Below are 16,643 nucleotides of genomic sequence, written 5' to 3'. Positions count from 1 at the left end.
GGGGTATGGAGAGAAGGCAGGTACAGGTTACTGAGCTGGATGATCAGCCATGATCATATTGAATGGCGGTGCAGGCTCGAAGGGCCAAATGGCCTACTCCTGCACCTATTTTCTATGTTTCTAAGTCGATCTGTGCCGGATCACTGTGCGATGTGACCATCCGGCTCAGCAGGACCGGTTCATAGTAGCTATGGCCCTGGGGATGAAGCTGTTCCTGAGTCTGGAGGTGCGGGCCTCTAAACCTTTCCTATCGTCTCCAATTGGCCATGAGGAAGAGGTAGTGAGCCACCTTGCACATGTGCTGTAGGAAGCAGGGCATCTGTAGAAGGACTTGGACAGGTTGGAAGATTGGGCAAAGAAGTGACAAATTGAATACAGGTAATGACTGTGGAACATCAATTAAACAGTTGTTGTTTTGCCCCCTTCTGCCGCCAGAGACGACACATTGAGGGACCTCCCAAAAGCGCTTTCTCCTCCGCAGTGTTGCTCCACCATCCAAAGTAGCAGGAAGAATGAAGTGTGCAGGAAGGAACTGCAGATGCTGGTTTGAACCGAGGATAGACACAAAAGGCCGAGGAAGGGTCTCGACCCAAAACGTCACCTATTCCTTTTCTCCAGAGATGCTGTCTGACCCGCTGAGTTACTCCAGCCTTTTGTGTCTATCTTACGAAGAATGAACTGTTGTTTGCAGATGGCATCACGATTGTATCCTGGGCAATGGTTTAGGAAGAAGGAGCAGGTCACAGACACCATACGGACGTCCCAAACAGCATCATCTTCTTCAAAGAAGCTGGGCTCTACACTGCTCGACTGAAACTCCTTATAAACTGTAATGGTGCAGAAAGCCTGATGTGAGCACCTTGGATCAATTAGTGAACACAGGAGTGCCATCCTTCACTGATCTTCAATTTACTAGCATGAGATGTGCTGGTTCCAGCAGTCTGCTTGGTGTTAGACAAATTACAATGCAACTGTATAACAGCCTGTCTTAGAGGCAGTGAAGGTAGATCGTAGAGTCATAGACCCATACAGCCCAACTCTCCCATGCCTACCAAGATCTCCCACCTAGGCTAATCTCACGTGCCCACATTTGGCCCATATCCCTCTAAACCTTTCCGGCTCGAAGGGCCGAATGGCCTCCTCCTGCACCTATTGTCTATTGTCTATCCATGCACCTTTCCAAATGTCTTTAAAATGCTGTTATAATACCCGCATCAACTACCTCCTCTGGCAGCTCGTTCCATGTACCCACCACCCTATGAGCGAAAAAGTTGCTCCTTAATTTCCTATTAAATATTTCCCCTCTCACCTTTAACTTACATCCTCTGGGCCTTGAGTTCTTTAGATAAAGGACTCTGTGCATTCACCCTATCTATCCCCCTCGTGATTTTATTCACCTCTATAGGATCACCCCTCAGCCTCCTGGTCTCCAGGGTGTTAATTCCTAGCTTGCCCAACCTTTCCCTACAGCTCAGGCCCTTGAGTTTTGGCAACATCCTCTTTAATCTTCCCTGCATTCCATTCAACTCAATGACATCCTTCCTATAGCATGATAACCAAACTAAACACAATACTCCAAATGTGGCATTACCAGTGACTTGTACAACTGTAACACGACATGACAATCTCTTCACTCAATACCCCGACTGATGAAGGCCAACGTTCGAAAAGCCATTCTTTATCTCACTGGCTTCCAGGAACAATGTACCTGTACTCCTAGATCCCTCTGCTCTACAACCCTCCCCATGGCCTGACCATTCACTGTGAAGGTTCTGCCCTGCTTTGACTTCCCAACATGGATCATAAACTTATTCTTCCCCTACTTGCCCAGCTCACATGAGGAGAGTGAATAACACACATTCTTCACTCAATGATGGTGAAAGGTTTCACAAAGAATTGCTTCGCTGTGGCTGCACATTCATTCAAACAGCTAAAATTTAGGGTTGAATGCAGCGAATTTCACAGATAGGATAGAAACATAGAAAATAGGTGCAGGAGGACTGGAGGCCATTTGGCCCTTTGAGCTAGCACTGCTGGCTTCGACGATACAACCAAGGGATTTATTTATATAATTAACCGATGCAATGACTGTTGCAAAATGCATGTTGTCCAGGTCCACCACTGATTTTCTGGCAACGGGTGGTCTGGCGCTTCCTTTAGTCCAGTGACAATTACGAGAGCACACTTGAAATCCCCCCGAAAATGTGGCGCCTAGTGGCGTCGGGTTAGGCGCCGATCTCGACCTCATCGGGACTTCCGCAGCTGATCGGCGGGTTGAATTTGCCCCCTGTTGCCAGGGCTCTGGAACTCCAGCCCGGCCAGAGCCGGCAGATCCGTTCCCATAGCCGACGTCCGAGGCTGACTTTGTGGGGGGGGGGGGTATCTCGGCTCCTCGGTGGCCTGGGCAGACCGTGCCAGTGCCGTTGGACTCCCTGGAGGCCGTGACCTCTGCTGGTCCGGCAAAATGGATTATCCAGAGAGGCTCTGGAACCAAGGGTGCCGGAAAATCGGTGGTGGACCTGTGGAATAAAATTTGCAGAGGGAAAATCTGCAGTGCTACATGCCTCAATTTCCAAGGGTTTGTTCACCACCTGACAGGAGGTTGACACCGCAGTGAAATGTTGCCAAAAATCAGTCAGAGCATAGTGCACTAGAAACAATCTCTTGGCTCTGCATTCCCCTGTGATCGGTGAAATATTCATGATGGCTTCTTTCTAAATTTGGTTCAAACATAACGATGGAACTAGGAGCTGCCATGCCACGCTGTGTGAAAGGAAGGGGATTTCTGCTCTCTGAGGACACTGCAGTTCTCTCTACTGTCAATGTCCAACATCGCAGCCTCATTCCGCACAACAATCTTAAAGGGGAGCTGTGGTGTTATCTGAAAGGAAGTTAATAGGGCGTCACGGTGGCGCAGCGGTACAGTTGCTGCCTTACAGCGCCAGAGACCCGGGTTCGATCCTGACGACGGGCACTGTCTGTGCGGAGTTTGTACGTTCTCCCTGTGACCGCTTGGGTTTTCTCCGGGTGCTCCGGTTTCCTCCCACACTCCAAAGACGTACAGGCTTGTAGGTTAATTGGCTTTGATAAAAATTGTAAATTGTCCCTAGTGTATAGGATAGTGTCAGCGTGTGGGGATCGTTGGTCGGCATGGACTCGATGGGCTGATGGGCCTGTTTCCACGCTGTACCTCTAAAGTCTAAAGTCTGGCAACAGTGAGATATAGACAATAGACAATAGGTGAAGGAGTCGGCCATTCGGCCCCTCGAGCCAGCACCACCATTCAATATGATCATGGCTGATCATTCTCAATCAGTACCTCAATCAGCGGAGTCAGGGGGTACTGATTCTCCCCATACCCCCTGACTCCGCTATCCTTAAGAGCTCTATCCAGCTCTCTCTTGAATGCATTCAGAGAATTGGCCTCCACTGCCTTCTGAGGCAGAGAATTCCACAGATTCACAACTCTTTGACTGAAAAAGTTTTTCCTCATCTACGTTCTAAATGGCCTACCCCTTATTCTTAAACTGTTGCCCCTGGTTCTGGACTCCCCCAACATTGGGAACATGTTTCCTGCCTCTAACGTGTCCAACCCCTTAATAACCTTATATGTTTCGATAAGATCCCTGCTGTGACCTTAGTGCTGTGCCCCACTAAAGTGAGCAACGTATGATTTTAAAATAAGCAGGGAAGGAATCAGTTAGGGCATTGACTCCACTGTCACACAGCAAGGAATCCAATCAGGTTTGATGTTGCCATAGTAAACCACTCTCCAAGATATTGCTTAATATAGAACAAAGTGACGTGCAAACACATTTTAATCAAAGACTAAAAACAAGATGTGAAGGTAGTATTGACAACATTCCTACTGAGGGAGTGTAGTTACCAACCATGTTAGCTTCCTTCACAAGGGCAAAGTCAAGCTTGGCCCTCTGGCTTCACAACAACACTACACTAAATGATTTGGAGCCATCATTGAGCAATGTCACAACTGCCCTAAAACCCTACAATACCAGTTAAAGCTTTGATGAGGGAAATAAAATTTCATCACTTTGGTCAGGGGAACATTATTACACTTTTAAAATGAAACTTCATATCCAGGTTATTCCAGAAAGTCGTGGAGCCATACAGCATAGAAACAGACCTTTCAGCCCAACTTGCCCATGCCAACCAAGATGTCCCATCTATCTTAGTCCCATCTGCCTGCATTTGCTTTCTAAACCTTTCCTATCCATGTACTTGTCCAAATGTCTTTTAAATGTTGTTATACTCCTGCCTCATCTACCTCCTCTGGCCCGTTCCACACGCCCACCACACTGTGTGAAAAGACAGCGAAAAGATGGGTCCAACCAAAAATGGCCCTGGGCTATTTAAAAAAATGCCCAGACTAACTCAACAATGGCCTGTACAGACATGAAGTATAAGAACATAACTGCAGATGCTGGTACAAATCGAAGGTATTTATTCACAAAATGCTGGAGTAACTCAGCAGGTCAGGCAGCATCTCAGGAGAGAAGGAATGGGTGACGTTTCGGGTCGAGACCCTTCTTCAGTCTGAAGAAGGGTCTCGACCCGAAACGTCACCCATTCCTTCTCTCCTGAGATGCTGCGTGACCTGCTGAGTTACTCCAGCATTTTGTGTACAGACATGAAGATTGGCCACATATTCTGACACTCAATGCATCCTTGATCGGCATCATAACAGAGGTCTAGCAATCAATGATTAGTTGATGTCCAGTAACTGTCCCAGAGCAAATGATAATATATGACCATGTTTGAGTTGTTTCTTATTGTATGGGGACTCAAACCATTCAAATACGAAAGGTGTACAAAAGTGGAATAGATCGGGCAAACGCACAGTCTCTTGACCAGAGTAGGGGAATTGAGAACCAGAAGATGTAGGTTTAAGGCGAGAAGAGAAAGATTTAATAGGAACTTGAACATGACCTGCTGGAAGAGGTAGTTGGGGCCGGTACTATTGCAACGTTTAAGAAACATTTAGACAGACACATGGATAGGATACGTTTGGAGGGAAATGTGCCAAATGCAGGCAGGTGGGACCATTGTAGGTGGGACTTGTTGGTCGATATGGGCAAGTTGGGCTGAAGGGCCTGTTTCAATGCTGTAAGACTCTATGACAATGTGATGTTTGGTCGACATGGGCAAGTTGGGCTGAAGGGCCTGTTTCCATGCTGTAAGACTCTGTGACTCTAACCCTATAACCAGAGGACACACATCCAGGTAGTTTATAAAGAATGAGAAGCATTCTTTAAAACTTTCAATAATTAAAGGACATTAATCTTTGAGCAGTGTGAAACCAGAGGAGTGCATGAATAGTGTGACCTAATTATTGCGTATGGTTATTTGTTTCATTTTTTGATAGCTTTGAAAATATATCTCATGTTGATTAACACAACAGGGAACTTGGGATACAGGAAACAGATTCTTTCAATTTTCTATCACTGTACAATAGCACAGATACTCCCCAAAGATTTACTCCAAAACACAACTGCAATGGAATGAATATCAACAACCAAAGTTGCTGGCAGACAAACAAAATTCTTATTCTGATTTCTTGCAAATCTGTATTTCTTTCAGTGGCTGAACAAAATGCAATCTGCTTCCTTGAGGGATTGCAAGAAATAAACAAAGAATTATCGCCCCATTTATAGTTCTGCTGACTGAGAAGGCGTCTTTCCTCTAGGTTTTAAAGGGTCTGTCCCACTTTAGGCGATTTTAAGGCGACTGCCGGCGACTAGGCTGTCACCGACAGTTTGCCGGGGTGTCGCGGGCATGATCGTGAGGAGTCTTCCAAGAGTCGTAGTGGATCTCAGCGCGTCGCTGAGAAATCATCCGGAGTGAAATTTCTCGGCGACGGCTAGCTTATCGCCAGGTATCGTTGCTTATTGCGGGCGCTGTCACCTGCTGTCCCCGGGTTTGATAGGTTCTCTTAGATGCATTTAGAAGCACATAATATTAAAATAAGTAAAGTCATTTCAAAATACCATAAAATGCTTGTGTTTAACCAATTTATTTACCGTCAGGACATTTGACAGGTAGATTGGAGGCGACAGTTTGACGGTCAGGTAAGCGTGGGAATTTTCGCGATGTTTATGGCCATCAGCCATTACATTTAAAGTGGGCTCCCAACCCAGATATGCAACCCAGAAACCAAATATGCATCTCCCGTACATTTTCAAAGAATGCCCACACACTTTTCACAAAAATCCACTTAACCCCTTTAAAAAAATTTTTTTTTAATCCAGCTATTAGTAAACTGGAAGTAAATCCAGTTTATGACTTGTTACAGTGATGCTTGGTTTTTATGTAATCCATACAAGATGTTATAGTTCAAAACTCTCAAGTACTTACCGACTTGTCAGTGATTTCAGCGAAAATTAGGACGCCGGAGAAGCATTGTCAGCGATGTTTCAGAAGACGCTGTAATCTCGACCTGACTCGGCATTGTCGTGGTCATTGTCGTCGGGTAAAAGAAAAGTTTGGCGATCTGCTACGACTTTGACAGTCGCCGACAGTCGCCTTAAAATCGCCTAAAGTGGGACAGGCCCTTAAGTCAATTGAGTTTATGGTTACATGCACACGTACGGTGAAGTACAGGTACAGTGTAAAGCCTGCTGACAGCAGCGTCACAGGCACATAGACTTAGTCAAATGCAAAAGCTCATAGCTTACGCATTAAATTTTACACCTAAACTTTAGTTGTAAATTTTACAAATTTATGTACTGATGCAGGATAATAATTTCAGTGACTGATCATTACTGTGTCTCCCAGACTGAATTGCCAATATCCATATTCTCTCCACTCAATGTTCTGAGTCAGGAGTACAAATTCGTGAAATCAGTGAACTGTGCATTCTATGTAGATACAAAGAACTGCAGATGCTGGTTAATACACAAAAGGACAGAAAGTGCTGGAGTAACTCAGCAGGTCAAACAGCGTCTCTGGAGAACATGGACAGGTGATGTTTCGGGCTGGGACCCTTGAAGAATCGCGTTTATTGTCATACGTACCGCGGTACAAGTGGAATGATTTTCTGTTACGTGCTATCCAGTCAGTGGGAAGTATACATGATTACAATTAAGCCATCCACAATGCACAGATACTGGATAATGGGGGATAACGTTTAGTGCAAATTAAAGTTCAGTAAAGATTGATTAAAGATAGTCCCTGGGTCTCCAATGAGGTACATAGTAGCTCAGAACCACTCTCCAGTTGTTGATAGAATGGTTCGGTTGCCTGATAACAGCTGTGAAGAAAGTGTCCCTGAATCTGGAGGTGGGTGTGCGTTGTCACACTTTTGTATCTCTTGCCTGATGGGAGAGGGGAGCAGCTGGAGTGTCCGGGGTGAGACTCATCCTTGATTATGCTGGCGGCCTTTGCCGAGGCAGTGTGAAGTGTAGGTGGAGTCCATGGAAGGGCGGATGTTTTGTGTAATGATCTGGGCAATTTATTGTGGTCTTAGATGGAGCTGCCCCCAAACCGTGCTGTGATGCATCCCGATAAAATGGAAACGACTCAGTGGCTTCTATTGTGGCTGGTGGTGCAGGCAGAGGTGATAGCGACATTTAAGAGACTTTGCAGGAATGGAGGGATATGGAATATGGGCACGCAGATAAGAGATGGGTCTTGGCATCATGTTCAGCACAGACAGTGTGAGCCGAAGGGCCTGTTCCTGTGGTGTACTGTCCGAAGCTCTATGTTTTAATGCAGATTCAAATTGGTAGCAGGTCAGTGAGGAACAAGGGCGTCCCAGAATAAAATCGCTCTGGAAGTGCTGGATGGATATCCGCCATATTAGGTTCAGTCAGTGTGGTGATTTAAATGTCAAACATATTGTTTGCCCCTGGCAACACTAGACAACCTGTCCTGGCATCAGTCTCCGTTCACTGTTGTAAACACCGTGGCAGGTGTTGGCCTTGACATGACACCACTCTATTGCCTCATTAGTACATGCCTAGAGGAATGTTCATACTGTACTTGCAAAAAATGAGAATAGCTTTCTGCCTCATTTCTTTGGGAGTTGCTCTATTTCTCTTCCTCTCTGCTCTACCGCTAAATTCATGGTGCAGGAGCAGAAGACTATTTTGTGTTCCTTGGGAATTTTCACCTGCTTTTGATGCACTTCCACTTTCCCACAAAAGCCCACTGATCGATGCTCTTATACAACACCATTCACAGTCAACTAACACAAAGCCAACTGGCGGCCAGGAGCAAACAGTTCATTACACACTCTGTTCAGTCTGTGTGACTATGCCTCAACCTAAAGCAAAATATCTGCAATGACTACACATCCATGAATTTGCTTCCCAACCTCTTGCTTTCTGTCACGGAACGGGCATAACAACGTAAATTAATTCAACCTTGTGAACGTTTTAATTGAACGAAGGGCGGCACAGTGGCGGAGCGAGTAGAGTTGCCGCCTTTCAGTGCCAGAGACCCGGGTTCGATCCTGACTCTGGGTACTGTCTGTATGGACTGTCTGTCCATACGTTCTCCCTGTGACTGCGTGGGTTTTCTCCAGGTGCTCCTGTCTCCTCCCACACTCCAAAGGCACACAGGTTTGTGGGTTCATTGGCTTTGGTGAGTTGAAAATTGTCCCTAGTGTGTGTAGGTTAGTGTGCAGGGTGATTGATGGGCGGCGCGGACTCAGTGGTCCATCGGGCCTGTTTCCGCGCTGTGTCGCGAAAGACTAAAGACACAAAATGCTGGAGTAAGTCACCAGGTCAGGCAACATCTCTGGAGATCGTGGATAGGTAATTTACTTTCGATTTTAGAGATGCAGTGCAGAAACAGGCCCGTCGGTCCGCTGAGTCCGTGCCGACCACTGATCATCCTATACAATAGCACTATCCTACACACTAAGGCCAATTTACAATTTTACCAAGCCAATTAACCTACAAACCTGTATTTCTTTGGAGAGTGGGAGGAAACCGGAGCACTTGGAGAAAATCCATGTCGTCACAGGGAGAACATACAAAATCCGTACAGACAGCACCCACAGTCAGGATCCAACCCAGGTCTCTGGCTCCGTAAAGCAACAACTCTACTGCTGTGCCACTGTGCCGCGCCAATATTTCAGATCGTAGCACTTCTTCATATTGATTGTGTGGTGGGGGGGGGGGGGGGGGGGGTGGAAAAGAAAGCTGGAAGAGAGGAGAGGCAGGGCAGGTGATAGGTGGATGCAGGCGAGGGTTGTTTTAAATAGGCAGATGGTTGGAACAAAGGCCAGGGATAAAAACAAAAGGTGTGCGACAGAATTGAAGAGTTGCGAATTGTGAAGCTAGAGGGAGGAAAGTAGCGGGGGGGGGGGGGGGGGAGAGGAGAAATAGTTGGGAATATAGGTGGGGCACAGGGGAGGAGAGGGGAGATCAAAAAAGGGGATGTTTTCCTTAATACAAACAGAAAGGCTGAAAACATTTGAGATTGATGACATCTCGTCTGAACCCTGATGAAATGCCATCAAACTGAAACACTCATTCTCTTTCTCTGAAGATAGACGCAAAAATGCTGGAGAAGCTCAGTGGGTCAGGCAGCATCTCTGGAGAAAAGGAATAGGTGACATTTCAGCCTGAAGAAGGGTTTCGATCCGAAAAGTCACCCATTCCCTTTCTCCAGAGATGTCGCCTGATCCGCCGAGATCCTCTAGCATTTTATGTCTATCTTCGGTGTAAACCAGCATCTGCAGTTCCTTCACAACACAATTTTCTCTTTCTCTCTATTAATGCCGTCTGTCCTGCTGATTCTTTCCACCTTTTCTGTAACCGTGTGGATCTGATGTTGGAGTACATAAATGGCGGGAGAATTCGTGACAATTTACCGCCAGCAACCCATGTCATCTGGGTCATGTGCCTGCCCTCTAAGTTCCAGGACATTGTGCATTCATTGGTGAGGAAAACAGTCACACAAACAGGACAGGGAAATCAGTATTTCGGAGGATCTCACATTTCGGAGGATCTCACATGGTCCACTAACACCGCTGCGCTGGTCAAGAAGGCGCAGCAACGACTGTTCTACCTGAGAACACTGAAAAAGTCTGGTCTGCCCCAACAGCTGCTGACGACCTTCTACCGCTGCACCATAGAGAGCATCCTAACACATGGCATCCCTGTGTGGTATCTCAGCTGCACGGAGGCAGAAAGGAAAGCTCTTCAGCCGGTTGTCCATAGAGCTCAGAAGACTATCGGAACACAGCCACCAGCCTTGGAGGGCATCTACAACACACGATGCCTCAGAAAAGCCACCAGCATCCACAAAGACTCCTCACACCCCTGCAATAGTCTGTTCGAAATTCTACCATCGGGCAGACGCTACAAGGCCTTCTACGCCCGCACCTCCAGACTCAGGAACAGCTTCATCCCCAGGGCCATAGCTGCTATGAACCGGTCCTGCTGAGCCGGATGGTCACATCGCACAGCGAACCGGCACAGATCTACTTAAACTTTATACTGTTTTAAAACTGTTTCTAATTTTGTTTCACTGGGTTGTATAAATTTATACTGATTAGCTAATTAATTTATTGCATCGTATGGAAGTCGCATTCCCAATCTCGTTGTACCCCTGTACAATGACAATAAAGATATATTGTATTGTATTGTATTGTATTGTAAAAGGCCAGGAAAATAATTTTGAAGAACAGGCAACAACTAAAATCAATTTTGTGACTATTCCGCGCAAATCTGACCAATTGTAGGAGTTCCGACTTACCTGCCATCCCGATCCCAGTCATAGACGTCCACCTTCACTGTTCTGAAGGTAGAAAGGTGAGAAAAACAGATGCCTGGTATTAGTACAGGTGTTGACATAGGGTCATAGAGCTGTACAGCACAGAAACAGGCCCTTCAGCCCAATTTATCCATGCCAACCCAGTCGGTATACTGGGCTAGTCCCATTTGCCTGCATTTGGTCCATAGCCTTTGAAACCCTCCGTGTCCATGAATCCGCATGCCTTTCCCATGGCTGTGGTTTATTACAAGAAGGCAGTAGAGTTGCTGCCTTACAGCGGCAAAGACCCGGTTTTGATCCTGACTATGAGTGCTGTCTGTACGATGTTCTCCCCGTGACCACGAGGGTTCTTTCCGGGTGCTCTGGTGTTCTCCAACACTCCAAACACATGCTGGTTTGTAGGTTAAGTGGCGTCGGTAAAATTGTAAATTGCCACTAGTGTGTAGGATAGTGCTAGTGTACGGCTAATTGGTGATCAGCACGGACTCGGTGGGCCAATAAACCTGTACGTCTTTGGAATGTGGGAGGAAATCGGAACACCTGGAGGAAACCCACGCAGTCACAGGGAGAACATGAAAATCTACTTCAGACAGCACCCGTTGTCAGGATCAAACCCGGGTCTCTGGCGCTGTAGGGTGGCAACTCTACCGCTGTGTCCACGGCAACTGTCACCACACTGGGCTAGTTCCATTTGCCTGCATTTGGCCCAAAGCCCTCTGTAACCTTCCTATCCATGGATCCAGTTGCCTTTCCCTTGACTGTGTTTATAACCAGAAGCATTTCACGTTCTTCCATTGTTTCAAAAGATGAAATAGTCCTGGAATCTGTTAGTAAAGAGTTTTGGATGAGTCGGTGAAGGGTTGATGAAGGGACAGGGAGGGGAGGAGGGGAAAGTTGGAAGTTGCCAGAAGGTCCATCTGGTGTTCAGCAGCTACTTCACATACTGACCTGTCATAGTCCCCATTGCAGAGAGCTCGGACTGGGATGGTGAACGGCTGCCAGACTGGGTTCAGTGTGTTCTTCACCACTTCCGTTTTGTGGCAGATGGTAAACCTGAGAGAGGGAGGGAGCAGGAGAAAGACACGTGCATAGTGATAATAAACCTGGGAGAGAGAGAGAGAGAGAGAGAGAAACGGCAGGCAGAAGGGTAATGAGGGTGTATGCAGGAGAAAGGGAGAGGGGTGCGAGAAGTGTACCTATACAGCATAATAGACATGAGAACGAAGGGCCGTAGATATGAATGCAGAACAGAACTGTACTGATCGCAGGCAACATCGTAAACTCATCTAGAAAGAATCTGTTGATGATGCAACATACAGGAAGCAAGGCAAATCTTCCCTCAGTTATAGTGAAACGAGAGAGAGAGGGGGAGAGAGAGAAAGATAGATAGCGAGAGAGAGGAGTCAACTTGAAACTGAGAAAGATATACCAACATAGTCAGAACAACTCTAAAATTTAATAGTAAACCTGAAAAGTTCAAAAGACAGCACAAAAGGCAGCAAAATGAGAGTCTGGAGCAAAAAAAACAAACTGTTGGAGGAACTCAGCAGGTCACGCAGCATCAGCGTAAGGAAATGGACAGGTGACAATTCAATAGACAATAGACAATAGGTGCAGGAGGAGGCCATTCGGCCCTTTGAGCCAGCACCGCCATTCAATGTGATCATGGCTGATCATTCTCAATCAGTACCCCGTTCCTGCCTTCTCCCCATACCCCCCTGACTCCGCTATCCTTAAGAGCTCTATCCAGCTCTCTCTTGAATGCATTCAGAGAATTGGCCTCCACTGCCTTCTGAGGCAGAGAATTCCACAGATTCACAACTCTCTGACTGAAAACTTTTTTCCTCATCTCAGTTCTAAATGGCCTACCCCTTATTCTTAAACTGTGGCCCCTTGTTCTGGACTCCCCCAACATTGGGAACATGTTTCCTGCCTCTAATGTGTCCAACCCCTTAATAATCTTATACGTTTCGATAAGATCTCCTCTCATCCTTCTAAATACCAGTCGGGACCCTTCACCTGAACCTCATCTGAAGTCCAAGAAGCTTGGTGCTCACTCCTTCCATCACTGGGGTATGCCCTGCTGCCCTGATTGTCACCAGAATGCAATAATGTACCAAGATGTATTTCACCCCCAACCCCCACCCCCACCCCCACATGCCCTCAAAACCCACAACTGACACAATGTGGCAAAAAGTTACGGATGGACAATGTACATTAAATGGTACGGTTCTAAAGGAGTAAATGTGCGTAAATCCTTGAAAGTGGAAGATGGTTTGCCATATAGAACCTGGGTTTCATAAATAAAGGCACAATGCACAAAAACAGGGAATCGTTATAAAACAAGCGTTAGCTCACAATTCCGGTCGCTGTTTTAGGAGCGACCACAAGGACACAGAGAGACCGCTGAAGAGACAGGGATGAGGGAGTCCAGATATCTGCTTCGGCTGAGAAGGTGTTTTTTAAAATTAGTCTAGTTCATTGTCACATGTACCGAGGAGGTACAGTGAAAAACATTTGTTCCTGGCTAACCAGTCAGCGGAAAGACAATACATGATTACAATCAAGCCATTGACAGTGTACATGATAAAGGAAATAACGCGAATAAAGTTTAGTGCAAGATAAAGCCAGTGAAGTCCGATCAAAGATATTCCAAGGGTCACCAATGAGGTCGATAATAGTTCAGGATTGCTCTCCAGTTGTGGTTGGATGGTTCAATTGCCTGATAACAGCTGGGAAGAAAGTGTCACTGAATCTGGAGCTGTGCGTTTTCACACTTCTATCTATACCTTTAGCCCTGAGTTATTGCAGCACAGAAGGCTGAGAGGAAATATCAGAGAGATGTACAACGTTATTACTGATTTAGATCAGATAAATCGAAAGAGGCAGTTTCAATTAATAGATAATTCAAAGATCAAATGGCACATTTTCAAAATTTTGGACAAACCGTGAAGATGGTGGAAACAGGCCATTAGCACCATGAAATGAAAAGTGAATAGGCGCAGCAAAAGGGGAAGGGTTAGTTAGCACTGACTGGATTGTTCTATCTGCTGCCAGGGCGGCACGGTAGCGCAGCGGTAGAGTTGCCGCTTTACAGCGAATGCAGCGCCGGAGACTCAGGTTCGATCCTGACTACGGGTGCTGCACTGTAAGGAGTTTGTACGTTCTCCCCGTGACCTGCGTGGGTTTTCTCCGAGATCTTCGGTTTCCTCCCACACTCCAAAGACGTACAGGTATGTAGGTTAATTGGCTGGGTAAATGTAAAAATTGTCCCTAGTGGGTGTAGGATAGTGTTAATGTGCGGGGATCGTTGGGCGGCACGGACTTGGAGGGCCGAAAAGGCCTGTTTCCGGCTGTATATATATGATATGATATGGAGAAGATGGCCGATTGGCTTCCTTCTCTGCCTGATCAATTCTATGAAAAAAAGACACTCAGCAGGTCAGGCAGCATCTCTGGAGAACATGGATAGGTGACATTTCAAGTCGGGACCCTTTAGAGACTGAAGAAGGGTCCCAACCTGAATCGTCACCTAGCCATGTTGCCCAGAGATGCTGCCCAAGTCGCTGAGTTACTGCAGCACTTTGTGCCTTTTTTTCTTGCAAACAGCATCTGCAGTTCCTTGTTTTTACATATCAATTCAGGGATAGACAAAAAATGTTGGAGTAACTCAGCGGGTCAGGCAGCATCTCTGGAGTAAAGGAATACATGACACGTTGGGTCAGGTCGAGACCCTTCTTCAGACTGGTTTCTCACAATTCTCTGGTTCTCGGATCCTCCAGTCATGCCGCCATTTTGTGAAGAGATACAGCACATAGTGGGAACATCCCTGAGATATGCAAACACTGCATCAAGTGAAGAAGTTAACAAACAGTATGATAGTCAAAGCTGAGACACTAAGGTAAACAAGGCCATTGTGACTTTACTTGATTGAAAGATGCAAATGGAAACAGGGTATTTATAAGCTTGATGGTAAAAAAGGTACGGGAAGAGTGACAGTTAATCTCATGCAAGGTACAAACAGTAATGTTAACTTGAAGGAGAGAATTATGAAAGTGAGAGAGATGCAAACACTGAAATTCAGTCCCTATAATTTCATGTAAATTGCCGCTGCCTTGGATGATATAAATATTTCACCGATGCTACTTTGCTACACCCACTGCAGACAGAATGATGACTAAATTGCTGCCACACATGTATATTGCACCTTCAAGATACGGGGGAAATTCTGGTGTATTTTAAGATGTGAATCATTCGGTGCAAGTTCACTGTATTCGCCCAATTAAGTCCTTTGACGCTGATAGGAAGCAAAAATCAACATGACAGTCAGAAAAATTCTGTGCCTCGGCAAGATTTGATACTCACTAGATACTCCACAGTCGTACATATTTCTTGTGATTATTTTCTGCATTTTATCACATAATTCCATTTTTTAAAAATTAATTGTTAATTCCACAGATTTCAATGAAGGCCCAGGTGAGGTTTCTAATGTGCAAGGGTGATGTGGGGGATGTAGAATCAAAGCTGGGGAGAAGAGAAAGCTTTTCACTGCACAGGCAACAACAATAAACCTCAACCTAATCCTCGACCTCGAAGCACAGGGGTCTCGGAAAAGGAATTAGTTGCACAGCTCGACTAAGTGGGCAAGGCACTTGTGACGGGACACATGGCTTTGTTTTGTGTGCTGTTTATGCTGGAGTTTGTGTCCAATACAAATTTCAGAAGAGAGAACAAGGAAGTGCTGGAGTAACTCAGCGGGTCAGGCAGCATCTCTGGAGGAAATGGAGGGGTGACGTTTTGGGACGGGCCCATTCTTCAGACTGATTGTAGTAGGGAGGGTGGGGGAAAGCACTGGAAGCAAAGAAAAAACAGGACCAATCAAAGCTGGCAACAGATGACCTAAGGCAAGGAGATTCGCTGATAGGCAGACTGTCGGCTGGGAACAGGTGTGAGCCCAAGAGGGAACTGCAAATGCTGGCTTCTTGAGCAAAATGTTGGAGGAACTCAGTGGGTCAGGCAACATCTGTGGAGGGAATGGACAAGAAGGGTCCAACCCTGAAACATCACCTGTCCATTTCCCCCACAGATCGCTGCCTGATCCACTGAGTTCCTCCAGAACGTAGGGGGCGGCACAGTGGTAGAGTTGCACCCCTACAGCTCCAGAGACCCAAGTTCAATCCTGACTACGGGTGCCGTCTGTATGGAGTTTGTACGTTTGCCCTCTGACCACATGGGTTTGCTCCAGGTGCTCCAGCTTCCTCCCACATCGCAAAGATGTGCAGGTTGATAGGTTAATTGGCCTCTGTAAATTGTCCCTAGTGTGTAGGATAAAACTAGTATACGAGTGATCGATGGTTGCCATGGACTCGGAGGGCCGAAGGGCCTGTTTCCACGTTGTATCTCTAAATTAAACTAAACTAAACTTGTGTTTTGCTAAAAAATTTGTCAAGATTAATTTTAATAGATCTTCAATAATTCTGGTTTTGATTTTGTTTTGGAATACTCCTCCTTTGGAAGGGAATGTGTATTTAATAACTGGACTTTCACCTCTGAATCTAGCCCTCATTAATGGTTGGCTTCAGTGATTCTAAGCAAACTGAACTGGAGTTGAAAACAATCCCTGAGGGATGCACGAACACAGTAGGAAATCCAGATGTAGGAACCCTGAACCAGCATTCCAATGAGTTAAACCCACAAAGGTCAGTGTGGAATGTTAAAGTGTGCTTTCCTGAAATTAGCAATTAAATCTATTATTCTTCAGAAAATAGACATAAAATGCTGGAGTTACTCAGCGGGGCAGGCAGCATCTCTGGAGAGAAGGAATGGGTGACGTTTCGGGTCGAGACCCTTCTTCAGACCCAAAACAACACCCATTCCTTCTCTCCAGAGATGCTGAGTGA

At 46.1% G+C, this 16,643-nt stretch overlaps 1 protein-coding gene across 1 annotated transcript in view; it reads right to left on the bottom strand.

The window, feature by feature from the left end:
* Positions 1 to 16,643, bottom strand: part of LOC144601759 (copine-9-like) — a 334,902-nt gene that overhangs the window by 74,552 nt on the left and 243,707 nt on the right. The window contains 2 exon segments of the mRNA XM_078414143.1: positions 10,726 to 10,767; positions 11,692 to 11,796. Coding sequence (XP_078270269.1) covers positions 10,726 to 10,767; positions 11,692 to 11,796 — 147 coding nt within the window.

Source organism: Rhinoraja longicauda, chromosome 17 (assembly GCF_053455715.1).
Source record: "Rhinoraja longicauda isolate Sanriku21f chromosome 17, sRhiLon1.1, whole genome shotgun sequence".
Classification (NCBI taxonomy): Eukaryota; Metazoa; Chordata; class Chondrichthyes; order Rajiformes; family Arhynchobatidae; genus Rhinoraja; species Rhinoraja longicauda.
Note: the sequence above shows the minus strand (reverse complement) of the source record. Positions and strands in the feature narration are given on the sequence as shown.